The sequence below is a fragment of the Corvus kubaryi genome, unplaced genomic scaffold (genome assembly GCF_017639235.1).
Source record: "Corvus kubaryi isolate FWS band 111438036 unplaced genomic scaffold, C.kubaryi_AGA036_p1.0 72, whole genome shotgun sequence".
NCBI lineage: Eukaryota > Metazoa > Chordata > Aves > Passeriformes > Corvidae > Corvus > Corvus kubaryi.
In genome coordinates, this window is record NW_024582060.1 from 364,969 (window position 1) to 382,079 (window position 17,111).

General features: G+C 41.5%; 1 protein-coding gene across 3 annotated transcripts in view; it reads right to left on the minus strand.

The window, feature by feature from the left end:
- KDM5A (lysine demethylase 5A) overlaps positions 1–14,636 on the minus strand; it is a 47,510-nt gene extending 32,874 nt beyond the window's left edge. For 2 of the 3 annotated variants that reach the window (XM_042050273.1, XM_042050272.1), the window contains exons 1-7: positions 14,447–14,636; positions 12,500–12,577; positions 11,343–11,465; positions 9,017–9,187; positions 8,395–8,529; positions 3,162–3,267; positions 2,511–2,599 (exon numbers count right to left, since the gene is read on the minus strand). In XM_042050273.1, the coding sequence (XP_041906207.1) occupies positions 2,511–2,599; positions 3,162–3,267; positions 8,395–8,529; positions 9,017–9,187; positions 11,343–11,465; positions 12,500–12,577; positions 14,447–14,611 (867 nt within the window). In that variant the 5' untranslated portion in view covers positions 14,612–14,636. The remainder of the gene's footprint in view (positions 1–2,510; positions 2,600–3,161; positions 3,268–8,394; positions 8,530–9,016; positions 9,188–11,342; positions 11,466–12,499; positions 12,578–14,446) is intronic. The other variant, XM_042050274.1, reaches the window with a different exon arrangement.
- Between the last annotated feature and the right edge of the window lie 2,475 nt (positions 14,637–17,111).

Here is a 17,111-nt window from a genome sequence, read left to right on the forward strand (position 1 = left end):
CTTGCAACAGTACAGTGATATCTTTGCAATGAAAAAGAGGTAACAAAATCCACAAACCTACAGATTTCAATCTAAAAATTCATGAGGAAGCGAAGGAAACCACATGTAAAGCTACCAACTTTTCTCATTTTTTCCAAAGCAAAGGATAAAAACTCCAAATGATAAGAGAAGTATTAATGCCAATACAATAGCAAACAATTTTTGAAAGTTGTTTGAGATAGTCTCTCAACAAGAACAACACTGACTGAGACACATTCTCTGGGGCCAGAGAGAAAACCACATGAAGAGGTTTCAAATTTTCTTTGCTGTTGCTTCCTGTATTGTGCAAAGAACTTTAATTAATATAAACATTTAATGTAATACTGAAGAACTGTAACAATCTAAATGAAAAAAACCCGGGTATTACCTTATCATAGGTAAAAAGTTACGTATAAATGTTTACTAACAGCATGAACTTCATGAATGACACCTGCTCCAAATTCTGCTACTACTCCCACTGGCCCCTGGCAACTCAGGCTGTATTTCCTTCACACAGCTCAAAATAACACCAGAAGAGGTGGGGCTGCTTTTGGTGGGGTCTGTTAATTTAATCAAGATGTCACAAAAACATGTGCTTTTCAGCTGATTAGGCTCAGGTGGATTAAATACTTAATGACAAGCCCATCTCCAGTTACACCAGCCTAGTTAAGTATGCAACCTCCTAGCTGTGCAATAATATACTTAAGGAGACTGCTCAGGTTTCTTAAGAAACAATTTTAAAAAATAATGCAGTTCTACCCAGAGATGTATCATTTTCCCCTTTTTAAAAAAAAAATCCATGCACTCACCCTCATGGAATATCATGTCTGTCCAAAACACCAAACCAGCTGCTTTTGTTGCAAGCACATAGAAGGGAGGGAGGGTACCTTAGCAGGCACCGCCAGGTTCTCTTCCCAAAACTTAACAATGCATGAAAATGGCAATCCCAAGAGGAGACACTTTTATGGTACTCACTAGCTACCTCTCCCTGGTAATACCTTCTTCTCTCTAAATTCCTACTAACATATGCAACCTCTATGCTAGCATAAGTGATGATTTGCCAAATACAAAAACTGCACTGAAAGAGATATTCACAACAAGCAGACCTGTGATTATGCAATAACCACAAAAAAGTCCTGCTAGCCATGTAATAAAACAGTGTAAAACTATGATGATGTATAACTATATGCATCAAGGGGAGAGGAGAAGATAAAAAGGTGTATTTTATCTCCCAGTTAGTAATTCACCAAATAAAATCAATTTCATAGTTACCACTCTACAAAAAGATAAATAAATGATGGAGAAATACACAAAACTGCACCACAGTATTTTTCACACAGAAGTTATATGAGCTAAGTGCATCACCAGTGCATTTAGGACTGCTTTCCTTATCCAAGTATTTAAAAAAAAAAAAGTGTGGAACCAAATAGTACTAAGTCACAGAACTTCAAAAGATTAGTTACAGCAATACAGTTCCAAAACAACAAAACAACAGTTCTGTTGTTACAGCATTTTCATTTTCTCTTATAAATACTGGTTAAATGAAAAGAGTAAGCAAATAATAGCTCTCCATTAAAAAAAAACAAAAAACCAAGAGACGAGACAAAATATTTTAAAATTCAAGCATAGTTAAAATTATCAAATGTATATGGCCTAGGAAAACCATATACTCAGAAGCAGTAGCACAATTGAAAAAATTCAAGTCACACAAATCCTAACTTATATGCAATGGCACAGTGATCTGGTTTTTAAATATCCAACTTCTCCCACTTTTCCTTCCCCCCACATAAAAATGTGATCACTAGAGTCTTTAGGTTGCCTTGGCCTTCCATGGCTGAAATTTAAAATAAGCTTTTGTAAGTGTTCTCAGGCTAAGAGAAAAAAGAACCACTGAATTCTAAGTGAAGAGTCTAATTCTTTAGACAATAAGAGCGCGGATCTTCGTTCATGGCTACGTACACACGTTAAGTTATGACACTTTAAAACTAGGAAGCCACATGCTATGAAAGACATGAAGAACAACTATACATTGCTTTTCCATGGACAAACATCAGAGCACTGAACATTTTATTTTTCCTATTCAAATTCAAAATACAAAAGACACAAAATGTGGAATTGCTAAGAACAAACCCCTGAAGTACTGGAGCACCTCAGAATGTCTTCTAAGGAAAAGAAGCAGTATTATAGCTGTCCTGCTAAGGGGAGCTCAAACAAAAACTGAACCACTGAAGGAATTCAAGCACATGGCAAGTATGATGAGCAAAAAGCTTCACACTGAAACAGCCTTCCTGCCCAAAAGATTAGAACAAAAGCCTAGAGCACAGATTGTTTTTCAAAATACTGTTCTTTCTTCCTGTAACACTATCACCTGCTGCAGCATGCACTCATTCATCTGTTGGAGGGGTGGGGGTTCTTTTAGGGGAAAAAGAAAAATCTTAGTAAATCAACCAAGTCTTTTCTATGAGAAATCACAGCAAAGGCACCAAACTTACGAAGTTGACAGAAAGAGTTCCTTTGCGCTGCCTGATCTGCATTCCAAATGCTTCTGATCTGGTTCCCTTGCGCCTTCGCGTCACCTCATCTTGAAGTAAAATGAAGTTAAATGCTATTAATATCACATCAAGATAGACTTAACTTGTAAAAACACCACAGATACTCAGCCTGGCACCCTGCCTTTCAGATCAGAAACTATTTAATAGTCCCAAGAAAGCAAAAGTGTCACGTTATACCTGGCCAATCTAAAATCAACAGGGATTAGCAAAAATGTAGTTTGCTCATCCTCACAGATGATCCCAATGGCCTCATGAAACACAGTGAATTACACTCCTAATTTGTGCACTTTGCTGGCAGGATCAGTTTCAGTATTTTTAAATCCTGCTTTCCCTTTCAGTCACTCAGTTCATGGAACAGCTGCTTAATTGTTATTGTTACTATATAACACAAAGAGCTGAAACTCTGCCAAGTTATATGAAGCAGAGTAATGAAATTCAGTAAATCTCTGTAAATCTCCCGTGAATAAAACCCTAGAACACATAGCTTTCTTTTTCCAGTTTTGATTTGCTTTCTTCTTAATACTGTCTCTAGAGACACTCAGGAAGATTTGACAGTCTCACTACAAAGCAAAGAGCCCAAGATTTAATTACCCTCTTTATCCTTTGCTCCCAATGCCAGTCCCATCATCTTGGGTCCAGCTCCAAAGATCTGCAGTTTCTTTAGTTCAGTGTTTCTACTCATTTCTCCTGCCTCTGCCTAAAAATAAAAACAAAACCACATCAGCACAAACCACCAGTATTTCCCCTCCAGGTTTCTTCACAATTTGTTTCTATTCCACTCTCCCACAATATTTACTCATCAAAAGAAGCAGGACTGAAAAAATACCATCTTCTGTTCCTAAGGCAATGAACATATGCAAATGGAATAAGAGACAGAACTTTTGTCCCAAATTTTCAAAATTATTTCCTATCTAATATTACAAATCAACTACAAGAAGTCACCTTTACACCAAATAAAAGAACTGGGTTTCTCATTTTGCAAAAAATAAGAATGCCAGAGCAACTTTATCCAAAATCACTATGATTCAGTCAAGTGCCTGGATTTTAATGATGTTTCAACAAGATTTCCTTATGTGCTTCCTTGAGTAGAAACATCCACACAACACTAATGAGTTCCAACCAGCTTCCTTAAGCTTGGCTGCTTCTGGGCTTATTTGTGATGAAATGTTGTGAGTACAACTCAGATCACAGCTACTCATGTTGCAAGCTCAAAATCAGAGGTAAAAAGACCCATTTGGTGACAGCTCCATGCCCCTGCCAGCGATGTTTCCCGAAGCGTTCTGCTCAAATGAACTTCTTTCTGTTTCCCATTACTGACCTACCTCATTTTCTCACATCACGGCCATTAATCTAACAAGAACAAAAAGAAGAAAATATTCTGCTTTCATCTGCAACACAATCACCCTGGCATTTTTCTTTATATTGCCTCCTTATACTTTGAAAAATCTCTCTGATGTGGTATAGAAGGCCATTAAATCCTCACTGTTCAAAAACTTCCTCCTGAAATTCACTAATCTTAAAAGATCTCAGCAAGCCTATCCATTTTGAAGGCAGGCATGTAATTTTAAAGAAGTTATTCTTCAAGTAACTTCCTGATGGTACTTCCTCTGCTATTTTTCAAAGTTACAGCCTGATATCTCAAGCCTGTCCCTTGGGGTGACATGCCTTCAAAGTTTTCAATCAATTGTTTTAAAAAACCCTAAAAAACTTCTTTTAAAATAGTGTTCAACATAAATTCCAATACATTTGCAATAAACATAAAAAAAGGATGCTTTTTTTTCTGCCTAAATCAGTTGTTTTTCCTGCTTTCAGAAGACATTTGAAGATATGGTTTCCTACGCATTATTACTCTAAGGAATTTGTGGTGATATTTAGAGTCCCTGTTTCCACTGAGCTGGGTATGCATTATGCTAACAGGCATCTTTCCAACCTAATTACTGCTAATATTCTAATTTTGAATATTTATATAGTGCTATTAAATTATTTTCCCTTTAGATGTGACCAGCTTCATAAGCCCACTGTGCAAATTTTTCCTCATCAATTCCTCACTTTTTTGCTAACGAGCCATAAGGAAACACACTCAGAGACTTCCTGGTCCTTCATTTTCCATTTGAAATTCCTTAACAACTCAACCATTCTCTCAGCTAATAGAACCTGACAGAATCAACCCACATATTTCAGCATAGACATCATTTCAACAACACCTATTAACAATCTCCTACTATTGTGACCTAAGATAGTTTTCTCAATGACATACAGAAAATTATTTTACTATCATATTTACTCAAAGTCAATCATTAACAACAGCAGTAACAAAGTTTTACAGCTTAGTTTAAAAATACATTACCTAAATATATTTTCATAACTCCATTGCCCAGATTTACCTGGATACCTCTAAACCTTAGTGGAGGAAATCCATTCATGTTCAGGTGGAAACAGCTACAGAGTTTTGAAAAAGAACAGTTTGCACATTGAAAGAGGAATGATTTTAAAAATCAGAGCCCTGTGTAACCTCATGAACTCTGACAGGATATTGATGCTCAAAGGTGTAAATACCAAGAGCATTCAGAAGCCCCACTGAGCAGATTTTCTGCTGTGTTCTTTAAGGCTGTAAAAAAGCCCAAACTCAAAACTGTGAGTGCATGGAAGCCGCAGCACTCGTGCACTCCTTGCCATTTTCTCACTGCTAAGAGCACAAAACTCCAGCTCACTTTTGCATTATACTTTCTCCACATAAGTGAAACGAACTCGATTACACTGTGATTCTATTCTTATCTCCTCTTTGTCCTGAAGGATACAGACTTTGTTTCTTTTACCTTCTCAACTGGAAGTACAACCCAAGGGCTTTTCCATGATTCCATTACACTGGATTCACTCACTATTCTCTTGTCTCACCCCTCATCAACTCTGACACATTTGCATCGACACTCCTCCAGCCCCAATGCGCAAGACTACAATGGTACAACCAACAACGAAAATATTTACATGTTTGGGGCATTTGTCAGCATCTCCCAGAGTTCTTTTGTTTCACTATTTTGTTTCACAGTTATTCCCATGGAAGGAAATCTTTCAAGCCAAAAAAACTGAAGCTTGTTTTATTATTCTGCAATCAACCAAACCAGTAAGAGAAATCTGAAAGCAGATATACTACTTAGAATTGTTTTTAAGAAAATTCCCTGGACATTAAGTTAATATCCTTTAAAAAGACAGCACTTTTTGTTCCAGTACCGCATTTCTTTACCAGAAATCACCATGACATAAGCCCATTAGACAAATCCCTTGTCAGCTAAAATACATCCCAACAGATCCTCTATGAAGATACACTACCCTTTTCTAAGAAAGTATTCTCTTAAATTTAAGCTTTCCTTAAGGATATTCTCTTTTCCTAATCTGAATTAATTTACTTTTTATTGTAATTTTCTTTACAAGCCTTTAGGAATTCAGCTGCCTTTCTCCAGCTTTTATTTGTGAAAGCTTTTTCAGAGAAAAGAGAGAATAAAGCATTAAGTTTATTTTCTGAACAGAACCTCTCACCATCTAATTATTCTCCTCCTATTCAGAGACAATGTTTTCAACTGACATTTGATTATAGTATCCAAAGATTCTCAAGCTACTCTTCACAGAGGAGAACACCTATTCCCTATCTGCTTTCATTTTTCACATTCTCCTAAAATCCCAAAATCTGCTTTTTCAAAGTCTGTCACCCCCTTCTGCTGCTGAGGATGTTTCTCTATTTCGGTAATTTCTGATTGATATATTTACACTTTCTTATTCATTACCCTTTCTAAGGTAAGTTATCTTCAAGAAGATGCAGAGGATTTTTGGAAACTACTTTCAGCACTTGGAAAAGATCTACAGAGATGCAGAGGTCCGTGGAATTATCCATGCTCACTAACCAGGCATTGGACTACTCGGCACACTACACACAAATCATTCGGACGTTTCTGCTAGAGCAGAATGACATTTATTTAGCAGGTTTTTACAGTACTTGCATATCACCAGCTCTCTAAAGACTGTTTAGACAACCTCTGGTACAATTCCAGGTATGTATTTCAGACAATTAAACAGAGTCCTGTCTACAATAAAGAAGTGCACTGAAATCTGGAACAATGTCTCCATGTTCTCACATACTTATTTATTTACACTGCTACCGTTTCTGGCTACTAAGGGAAAATCTGTCTCTAAATGCTGCTCCAGGGATGACTGAAGATAGTTATACACAGCTTTCAACACAGCCAAAACCTGCTTCTCCTGTCTGTAAAAGTAGGATGAGTTTTTCCTGTATTCGAGAACTTATTTCAGCCATTTTAATAACTGTAAAGCTTAAAAGATAACTTGGCTACAAGCCTAATAAAAGGCATTTAAATATATATATATATATATATATTGCAAACAATCTAAATAAAATAATCTCTTATTTCTGAACTGCAGGCCCTTTAAACAAAGTGAAGCAGCTTTACAGTGCCAGGATCACCAAAGAATCATCTTTCCGACATGGAGAAATGACAAGTACCATTACTCTACTGAAATCAGCAGGAAAAAACATCCCACAGGATCTTAGTAACATAGTGACACTTTTACACCACGTGTGAGAAAAAGGACATACCGGCACTTTGCCATAGGAGTCACTCAAATCCAAAGAAGAATTCCACATGGCAAATGACTGCCGCAGTTCATGCAGCATTCTCAGGTTTTCTGGATAGCTCACTACCAATACTCTGAGAGATCTGGGAAGATCAACAAGCCTGGGACTGCTTGTGTGATGCACTGCAATATGGCTGTGATAAGTAACATCAAGTCAGCTTTGGCAAGCTGAGAAAACATACTGAAAAAGACAATTCAGTCTAAGTCACCAGAGAAGAAGGTAAAAATTTATAAAGGATACTCAAATATCTCAGTGACAAGAAAGATTGAAACAAAAAAAGCAGTTAAAGAGCATTTGAAAAAACTTTGTAGTGCTGGAGCTAAGTCTAGAATGGTATGAAGCAAGTAGGAAGTTGGTTGCATATAAATCCAGCTTTCACCCACGCTCTGCTGGTGAGCCAGCAGGGAGCTACCAGACTTCATGTGAAAAGCCTCAGGATGCTGCCTGCAAGGAGTACCTCTGTCAAAAGGGCCTGATTTAAATAGTGCAACAGAGCCATCAGGGCAATACCCTACAATTATTTCTAGTAAGACAGCATTTAAAATGGTGGTGATTCAGTCTGAATCAAGATTTTCTCGGGGGTTCCTTCCAGGATTTAATATCACCTACTAGAATACCAGAAATTCCTATAACACCAGTAATTCAGAAGGAAGGAAACTGCTTTTCAGCAGAAAATCTGTAGAACTCCTACATAGCTCCAGCCATCACTGATGATCTCACACACCTGTTTCACTTTATCAGAAAACTTGCCTGCCCGGCTGGAGATAGTTAGTCCCACACACAATTCCACAATTAACAATTACCTACATGTGTTTGCATTTATGTAATTAAGAGGCATATTTTAAGAGGTTTTTTAGAAGTTCTAGGACTTTGCACAAGCAGAAGCTTTAACATCAATACACAAACAGCTTTCTATCTGTCTAGTTTTCACAGATATATTCGTTACCAAGGTACTTAGGCCACCTGTCAGAAAACAAAAAGCAGCTTTTAGAAGTTTTGACACAAACAGTGCCTCTGATGTATTAAACCAGGTCTCAGAGTGGCAACCTTCTCTGGGCCTTACTTAAATGAAGACTGCTTCCTGGTGGTGCTTTTGAGCAGGCTCCCACAGCCAAAGGCTGCTGCACTGGTGGGAGAAGTAAGTGTTCTCTGTCTGTAAGAGCTGATTAACAGGAGTACCTGGGATTTGACACGCCTGGTTCTCTTCAGCATAACATTCATCCTTGAAGCCTGCTTTGGGGAAGTCTGGGCATCTGAGCTGAGGTCCTCAGCCTCCACCTTTTCCTTAAGATCCAAGTTAGGTTTTTGGATGCCCTAGAGAAACAGAGCACAGGACACTGTGTTGGTCACGCAGTGCTAATCATTCCACAGCCTGCGAATCATTCTGTTTGCTAAGAAACAGGACAAGTGAAATCACACAGCACTACACACACCACCTGAAAAAGAGGCAAATTAATTCATGCACCCTTCAAATAAGAAAACTGAATCCCAACTACCAGGTTATCAAGAGAAAAATACACATTTCCAATTAATTTCCAATTTCCATCTTTTGCCTTGTTTTCCTTCCCAACACAGTTGACTTCAGTCCTACAAAGAAATACCAGAAAATAACTCCACAAGGTCATGTTACAACTTCTAGCACTATTCTGTCACAGATAACTACAAGGGTGGTTCTAGCTTTGTTGGCACAGCTGGAGCTTCTAACAGCACTGACCCTATGTCCTAGTTTCACCTGGAGTAACACAGCACTCTGTGTGCCTTTTGGGTCCCCTCCTCATAGCATGAAAGACAAGCGTCTCACCATGAGGCTGACCCCGGACTGGAAGAGCTCGTAGGGATATAAGATCCGTTCATAGTGAGACTTGAGTAATGACCCCGTGCCTTTTCCTGGCAGGTAGCCAAGCCGACTCGCCACTTTAGACCATTTCTTCTCTTTGGTGACTACTTCAAAGCCTCCTTTGCTGGCAACAATCTGAAACGCATAAATAAAAAGTTACGGGTTTTGAGCTGCTCTCACCAACTTGCATAAAGCAAGAATCATTTAAACCAACCAAATGTTAAAAGGTTCCATGAAAACTGACAGAATCCTGAAATTAGATTTTGTTTTCTGAAGAACTAGTCCTTTAATAACAAAGCACTTACTTATTCTTATTACTTCAGCTATTTAATGTGATTTTTAATTTACTAGCAAATGTAAATCACATACTGTCCTGGACAGGAGGAGTCCAACAGTTAAGATTTATGATGTGCTGGAAAAAATACAAAACCTACCATCAGAACAAACTGAAAAGTTAACTCTCACCAGACTTGTACTCTGCTGTAAAATACAGGTCTGGCCAGAAATAAAACCCATCCTAACAGATCCCAGGCAGAAAGGAGTGTTGGAGCTCAGAACTCTCACAAAACCCTGAAGGGAAGAGAGACTACTATAAAAAGAGGAAAAAGTGAATTTACCTTCCAACTCAGTCCAGTTATTACACGTGACTTCAGTTGGTTTGAGACCAGTAATTCACATACAGAACTAGCACTGCTTACATCTGTATGTATACAGAATAAAAAACAAGACCATTTGCCTGCAAGCAATGATCATAACAGCACATGAGTTGCTTCCTCAGAAACACTGGCCACATTTCCACTGCCTCCATTCCTTCTACAGTTTCACTGACAAGCAGTTTAAAACACAAATGGATTATAATTTCATTTCTATTACTGTAAGACTGATCATTTTTACAGCAGTGCAGTTTTGCATTGCATTTCTTTACTAAATTTCAAGCTTAATGTTTCACACACTTTTAGAAACCTCAAGGCAAAACCATTTTGTTAATGGAGTGAAATTTACGGTTTGCTTGGGAGGCTGAGGTAAATTGAGAAGCCTGTGACAGTGAGAAGTAATTTTGTTAATTCTGGTTTCTCCTATAATCACACAGAGTTACACTTAAATAAAACAATAATATTATTGGTCATTATTTTTCCTCATATTTACACAAAAGTTCTAGAAAAGTCTTTTAAAATGAAGCCATTCCTGAATTTCAACTTATCTTTAACATTTCCAGGAAAACTTGTTTTCTGAAATTATCTATGCATGAACAACAGCTGAAGAAGCCAGTAATGAACTAAATTAACTCAGAGCTGCAAATCTACAGCCAACTGAAATGCTCCAGTTCATAACAGTGATCCAGATATTTTCCAGTACCTCTCTGACATTCTGCATATCCCAGTAACCCACCACAGACACAAAAAGAAAAAAAAATACTGAAAGACATTTTATCAGCTTTTCTTTGCATTTTATCAGCCCTTCCAGACTTTCTGAAATACTTGACTTTCTTTAAAACTAAAATATACTCAGGTCTTTACATTTGTACCTACCTAAGAGAAATAAATCTTCATGGGGAATGGAAACTGATGCTCTAACCTAGAAGCACTAGAACTACCAGAACTTCGGTCTTTTCCCTGCAAGAAGAAATCTACCTATTTATATTTATTTGCAGCTAAGTTTATAATGGTACGTGTATTCTGCCAGTGCAAAACCAAATTCCAACAGAGATTTGTGCGCAAACTTTGAAAGACGTTTGGTGCGTTCACCAAATGTAACCACAGAAATATTCATTTCTAGCCAGCCTTAAACCAAGTCTGTTTTGGAAATTAAAGTAAGTATTCCTGATGCTGACGTTATAAATTCTCAAAGGTGCACGTTTATGAAAACCTCTGCTAGAAGAGAGGAAGGAGAAATTGCAACAATTCATGACAGACTTGCTGGTCGGAGCTGAACTTCACACAGGCATACAGCTGCCTTCCCCAAGAACACCTCAGCCTTCTGCAGCTCCACCACATGTAAAAAGGGAGAACTAAACATCAAGTGGCCAGCTGACATCAGGACATTCAAGCTATACAAGGTAATAAATACCTGCTGTATGGAATCCAACCAAAGGCAACTAATTTCATTATGCTGTGACATGTTTGGCATAAACATTCAAGTTAGAAATGTTTTTTCACTGTATTTTTTCCCACTTATTTAATCTCTGGATTAATGAGGTTAGCACTGTAACACAAGCCCTCCCTGTTGCTTGGTTTCTTGAGCTTGAATGAAAAATGAAATCCCTGTCTGCCTAAGGCCTACAAATACTTACCTTGCTCAGACCATAGAGATCCAGTATTTTTCTCTCGACCACAGGGATTTTTAAATTGGATCCTTGGAGTTCCCAAAATTTTGCTAACTGATCCAAGAAGTCCAGTTTCACTCTTGTCATTGCCTGAAATCGGTTAAGGTAGACAATCACATATGTTCCAAAACAAATGTCACAAAACCTTAGAGTCCTGAGAGAAGACAAGATCAGTTTTTATAGTGTTTCCATTTTCAACATGCAACTTGGCAAGGGAGATATTTCTTAGTCATGTGAAAAACCCCTAGAAACAGAAATATTGCTAAAAAGAAAGATCTTTGCAAAAAGAAAATTGTATATGCTTTTCTCTCTGCATTTAAGACCCTATAAATTAAACTCCTACCAAATAATTTCTTGGTCTGAAACTAAAATGCATATTTATGAAATAATCAGCATTCCAGGGAAAAACACAAGAACAATTATTAAAATATACATTGGTGGGGAGGAGGGGAATAACAAACAGTTTTTATATATGCCTTAACCACACAAAGGGCCTCCTCCCTGGAGTATTTCTGGAGTACTCAAATCACTTTCCATAAGGAGACCCATTTACAAGCCAAATGACATTTTGGTATGTGAACAAAGCAAGGCTTTGAGAAATGTTGTAGAGAAAAGGAAAAACCAGGACAGAGTGGAGCTCATACTGCTTTCAATAAAGCTCACATAGGTTTTTAAATCATAAAATTAACCATCTATAATAAGCCTATAAAAAATCATTTTAAGCCTTAAAAGGCATTATCACGACAGTATGAGGTAACCAGAGGCATCAGAACAGCAGTAAGTATTTTAAGAGGAAAAAAATCATTGCCTGTGGAGCTCTGAAAGCTAGACACTGGCTGCTCTTACTACACACATGATACTTGGAATTCATTTTAGACATTTCCAGTCGAATGTGAAAAACTCCTGTGGTTATTTTGGGTAATAAAATAAAAACCAGATTTTCCTCAAAGACAGGGAGAGTTATTTTAAATGAACTCTGCCACTGCCAAGTATAAACACTGATGTGGTCTATGGGTTTCTAAAGTATCCCCCATCCAGAAACCTGCCAAGATGCGAATCTCAAGCAGGGAGACCTCTTGCTTTCAGTGCAAACACAAAATTGTATCAACAGTGGAAACACTCACCTCCAGTTCATTCAGGCGCTGAATTCGTGGAGTGAAACGAAAACTTTGTACTTCACATGCAAATGGAGGCTGCCAGTCCTAAACAGAGACAGAAAGACATTTTATTGCTTCCAGAAACTTCTCTGAAAAATGTACAAAACCAAAGACCCTAACAATGCCTGAGTAAACAAGCTTCCAATCCTAAATTAGTTTCTCAGAACAACTGGTGATATCATTTTCCAATTTTAAGACATTTTTGTGCTTATACAACAATGTTCCTCCCACAATATTTGAGTTTGAAGAAAGATCCTCACAGATTTAGACATGTCAAAGAAAATAAGGTTCAAAGCATCTCAGCATGCATTACCGCATGCTAAGTTTAAATATGAGATACACTCTGTAGCTGGTCGGTTATTTATTTACTTTAAAAAAAAAAATCCATATATCTTGCACACTGAAAAATCCTCACTGTCAGTAGCAACAAAGACTAAATCAGGCACATTATAACACATCTAACGTTTTCCTGCCTGTCTACAGTCATTTCAATACAGACAAGACCAGCAGTTGGGAGCCCAATTCTCCTAACAAAAATAGAGCCTTAATTAATGACTTTCTCAGCACCATCAGGGGTCAGTTCAACCACAAGTGCCTCCCAGCCCTGTCTCTCAAAACTGTGTTATGATGTCAAGTAATTCAGCTTTTTAGCACTTTTTACCAAAGCTTCAGTTACAGTAGATTGTCTACCTGGCAGTGACTGCAACAGAGGAAGGACACGCCATTCCAGGTGGACAAGCCACGCCAAGTATTTATTATTTGCTCTGCTGCAGCATATAAAGGCCTCAAGCACAACCTTAAAATACCTACAACTTCTAGTAACAGAAAAGAGCAATAAATCAGTCAGGTTGCTATGAAGCATCTGATTTCACAATTACTGCAGGTTGCAAATCAACCCAACGCGTGCATCCTGTGAAACCCTGCAATGCAAAGCAGCTCAGCAGTCCCGGAAAACACAAACGCACCCGACGGCCAGGAAGGTCCCAGTTATCGTCAATGAACTGCATCTGGATCAGTTTCTTGTGGCCTCTCAATCTGAGCTATTCTGGGTATTTTAGAAAGGGCAGCCCCTCGGAGGTCAAGTTTTCACTGTGTCATTAAACCAACTGAACACATTCCGGGAATCGAAACAGGCCAGGAGAGAAGGAACCATGAAATCCAATCAGCAACTCGGATATTCACGTAGTTCTCAGTTACACGCTTTCTCTTCAGGTTTTCACCTCTCTCACTGTTTTCAAGTCTCTTATTAACAGCTGCATTTAAAGTTTATTTGTACTTTAATAACTTAGCGATGTAAGTGCCTTTTGCCAAACTGCCGGATGTCCTCTCTGTGATGACCTGCTTTGCCAGGTCACTGGGCAAGTGACCCTAAGTAACGACCAAGTCATCGGAGACATTAAGCTGCTGCCGCCTGACGAGCTGTGCACAAACCTAATTCCCGTACACGAACGGGTTGGCCATCCTTCTCTTAACAGTCTAAAAATTATGTTTATAAACAACAACCCATTATCAACAAATACCCTTCCTTCTCCCTCTTCCCCGCCCGGAGCAAACGCCCGGTTTCACCTACAAAGCCTTCCCATTTTTCACAAGCCGACTGCTGGCGTTTTGGAAGTAAAAATAGCCTGAAGTCCCGGACACCGCCATGCACCATTCACTTCTCAGCTGCTCCAAAGCAGCCTCCACAAAGCCCCACTCGGAGGTCAAAGACTCTACAGGTTCCTCGGCGTCCCTGGCACGGACACCGCGGCCTATGGAAGGCGACACACGAAACCCCGAGCGAGTGTGGAGCGCGGGGGAAGGGCCTGCCCAGCTCCCCACGTCCCCCGTTCGGCCACCGAGGGCCGGGCCGCGCTCAGACCGCCCGGCGCACCCCACGGACCCCCCGGGCGCAGCCCCCAAGGCGGGCGGTACCTTGGGGGGCCGGATCTTGCAGATGCCGGTTTTCTCGGCCAGGCCGCGGATGCGGCCGATGAAGCCGAGCGGGTCGCTGAACTCCTCCCAGCTGGGCTCGAACACGGGGCACTCGGGTGGCGGCACGAACTCGGCCGCGTAGCGCGACCCGCCGCCCCCCGCCATGGCCGCAGGGGGAGGGGGGCGCCGCCGCCGCCGGGAGCGCAGGGCGGAGAGGGGCGGCCGGGAGGCTCAGGGGCTGGGCCGGGGGCCGAGGCGCATCTCCCGGCGGCGCTGCCGGGCGGCGCGGCGGGACCTGCTGCCGAGTGCCGCTGTCGCTGTCCCAGCCGGGGCCGCTCCCCCCGCCCGAGCCCCGCTCCTCGCGTCCCGGCCCGCCGGAAGTGACGCGTCTTAGTAATCCCTCCCCGGAAGTGTGGAAACGTTGCCTTCCGATCCAAAAAGTAGTTCCTCCGCCACGCTTCTCCTGGCGTGGCGGCTTCCGCGCCGCCGCTCCCGGGGACGCCCCCGCGACAGATTCCAGCGCAAACCCGCTCCGCCCGCCGCCCCTTGGGGCACTGCGCACGGCAGGAGGGGCCGGGGGCCGGGGAGGGCGGGGCCGCCGCCACTTCCGCCGCGGAGGAATGTGCGACGAAATCCAAGGCATTCACTTCCGGTTCTGTGGGGCCGCGTCGCCCATTGTCTGTGCCGGACGTCAGGAGCGCCGCCGGAGGCCACGCCCCCTCCGCCAGAGGCCACGCCCCCTTCGCCGGAGGCCACGCCCCCTCCGCCAGAGGCCACGCCACGCCCGCCCGTGCCCTCAGGAGCCGCTGGGCAGTAGCGACGGAAAGTGTCAGAATGTGCAAAAGACTCGCAGGGATCATCGAGTCCGACTGCTGGCCCTGCACAGGACCATCCCCAGGAGCCACACCATGTGCCTGGAGCGTTGTCCAAACGCTTCCCGAGCTCCGTCAGGCTGGTGCTGTACCCAGTGCCCAGCCACCCTCGGGGGGAAGAACCTTCTCATGAGACCCAACCTAAACCTCCCCTGGCACAGCTTCGGGCCATTCCCTCGGGTCCTGTCATTGCTCACCAGAGAGATCTGTATCTTTTGCCTATCCATTGCAACACAGTCTTCCAAAGTAAATTGCATATTTCATTTTTTCTTTTAACCAGAACTGTGCCTTCAGTGTTTATCAAACGCCACGTTTCACTTTACTCTTACCGATTCAAACCTTGGTGCCGATGTTCTATTTCAGCCTCAGAAAAAGTTAATTTCCTCCTCCCGTTACCAGAAGGCTTTACAAGATCTGCTGCACACGGATCAAAACATTTATCTGCATCACTTTCCTGCCAGGTTAAAGAGGTGTCACCCACATTTTACATGTGGGAAACACATCTCCAATACAAATGGCTAATTTTGACAGAAGCTATAGGTAAGAGCAAACTGATCGCATAAACATGGAGCAAATTGAGGTTATTGTGTTGTTGCTACGTGTTCTTCCACCCCAGTAGGGGGTTGCTGACATGGATGCTTGATACTTTTATGTGAGACTATATAATCATGTGGAATACAGATGTTTCCTTACTAGCATCGGGGAATTATATATTTCTACCACCTCCTTCCACTTTTTTTGTTTTTCTGTTATTATTTGGTTGTGTCTCTCTTCTGATGAGATGTCCCAGATTACCTTTGAGGAAATACATGTGTACTGTATTCCCAAGAACAGGATCACCATGTAGCCAGTTTCTAAGATAAGGAATGAGTGAGCCAGGAATACCAGAAGGAAAAATCTCTCTGCTTGAAAGCTTTGTTTTGAGAACCAGTCTTTGCTGGTTTCCCTGTAGGCTCTTCAAGGTTGTTTTGGTTTTATGTTAAGATGTTGAGGCTAGTGGAGGTCTCTGGAAGGCAATGCTGGGAATGTTACAGGTTTTCCTAACAGTAAAACCTAAATATCCCAGATATTTAGATAACTGAGGGGGCATTTTTTTTCATCTTATCAGTTCTGCAAGAGATCCTTTTTGAAAGAGAATTTTAAGCTTTTCTCTATTACCTGCTCTGGATTTGGGGCTATTGGCCTTTAAAACAACTGTCCACGTGTGCCCCATGGCAGTGTTTATTCTTCTTGGTTATCTGGAGGTATTTATCGTTTCCCTAAGAGAAAATTTCAGCCCCTCATATAATGTATTCAGCTCCTTTATGAGCAGTGGGGAGAGCACCCAGTCTAACCACAGGGAATCGTAAATGTCCTGAGCTGGAAGGGACCGACCCATAAGGGTCATTAAGGCCAGTCCCTAACAGCAGCCTCTCTTCTGGACTTTGCCAAGAGAAATTAGCGAGCCTGCTCTTTTCTCTATTTCATAGGAAAATTGATTGCAGAAGAATGACAGAATGTTCTGGGTTGGAAGGGACCCACAAGGATCAGAGTCCGACTGCTGGCCCTGCACAGGACCCCCCAGGAGCCACACCCTGTGCCTGGAGCGTTGTCCAAACGCTTCCCGAGCTCCGTCAGGCTGGTGCTGTGCCCAGTGCCCTGGGGAGCCTGGTCCAGTGCCCAGCCACCCTCGGGGGGAAAAACCTTCTCATGAGACCCAACCTAAACCTCCCCTGGCACAGCTTCGGGCCATTCCCTCGGGTCCTGTCACCAAAAAGAGATCAGTGCCTGCCCCTCCTCTTCCCCTCACAAGG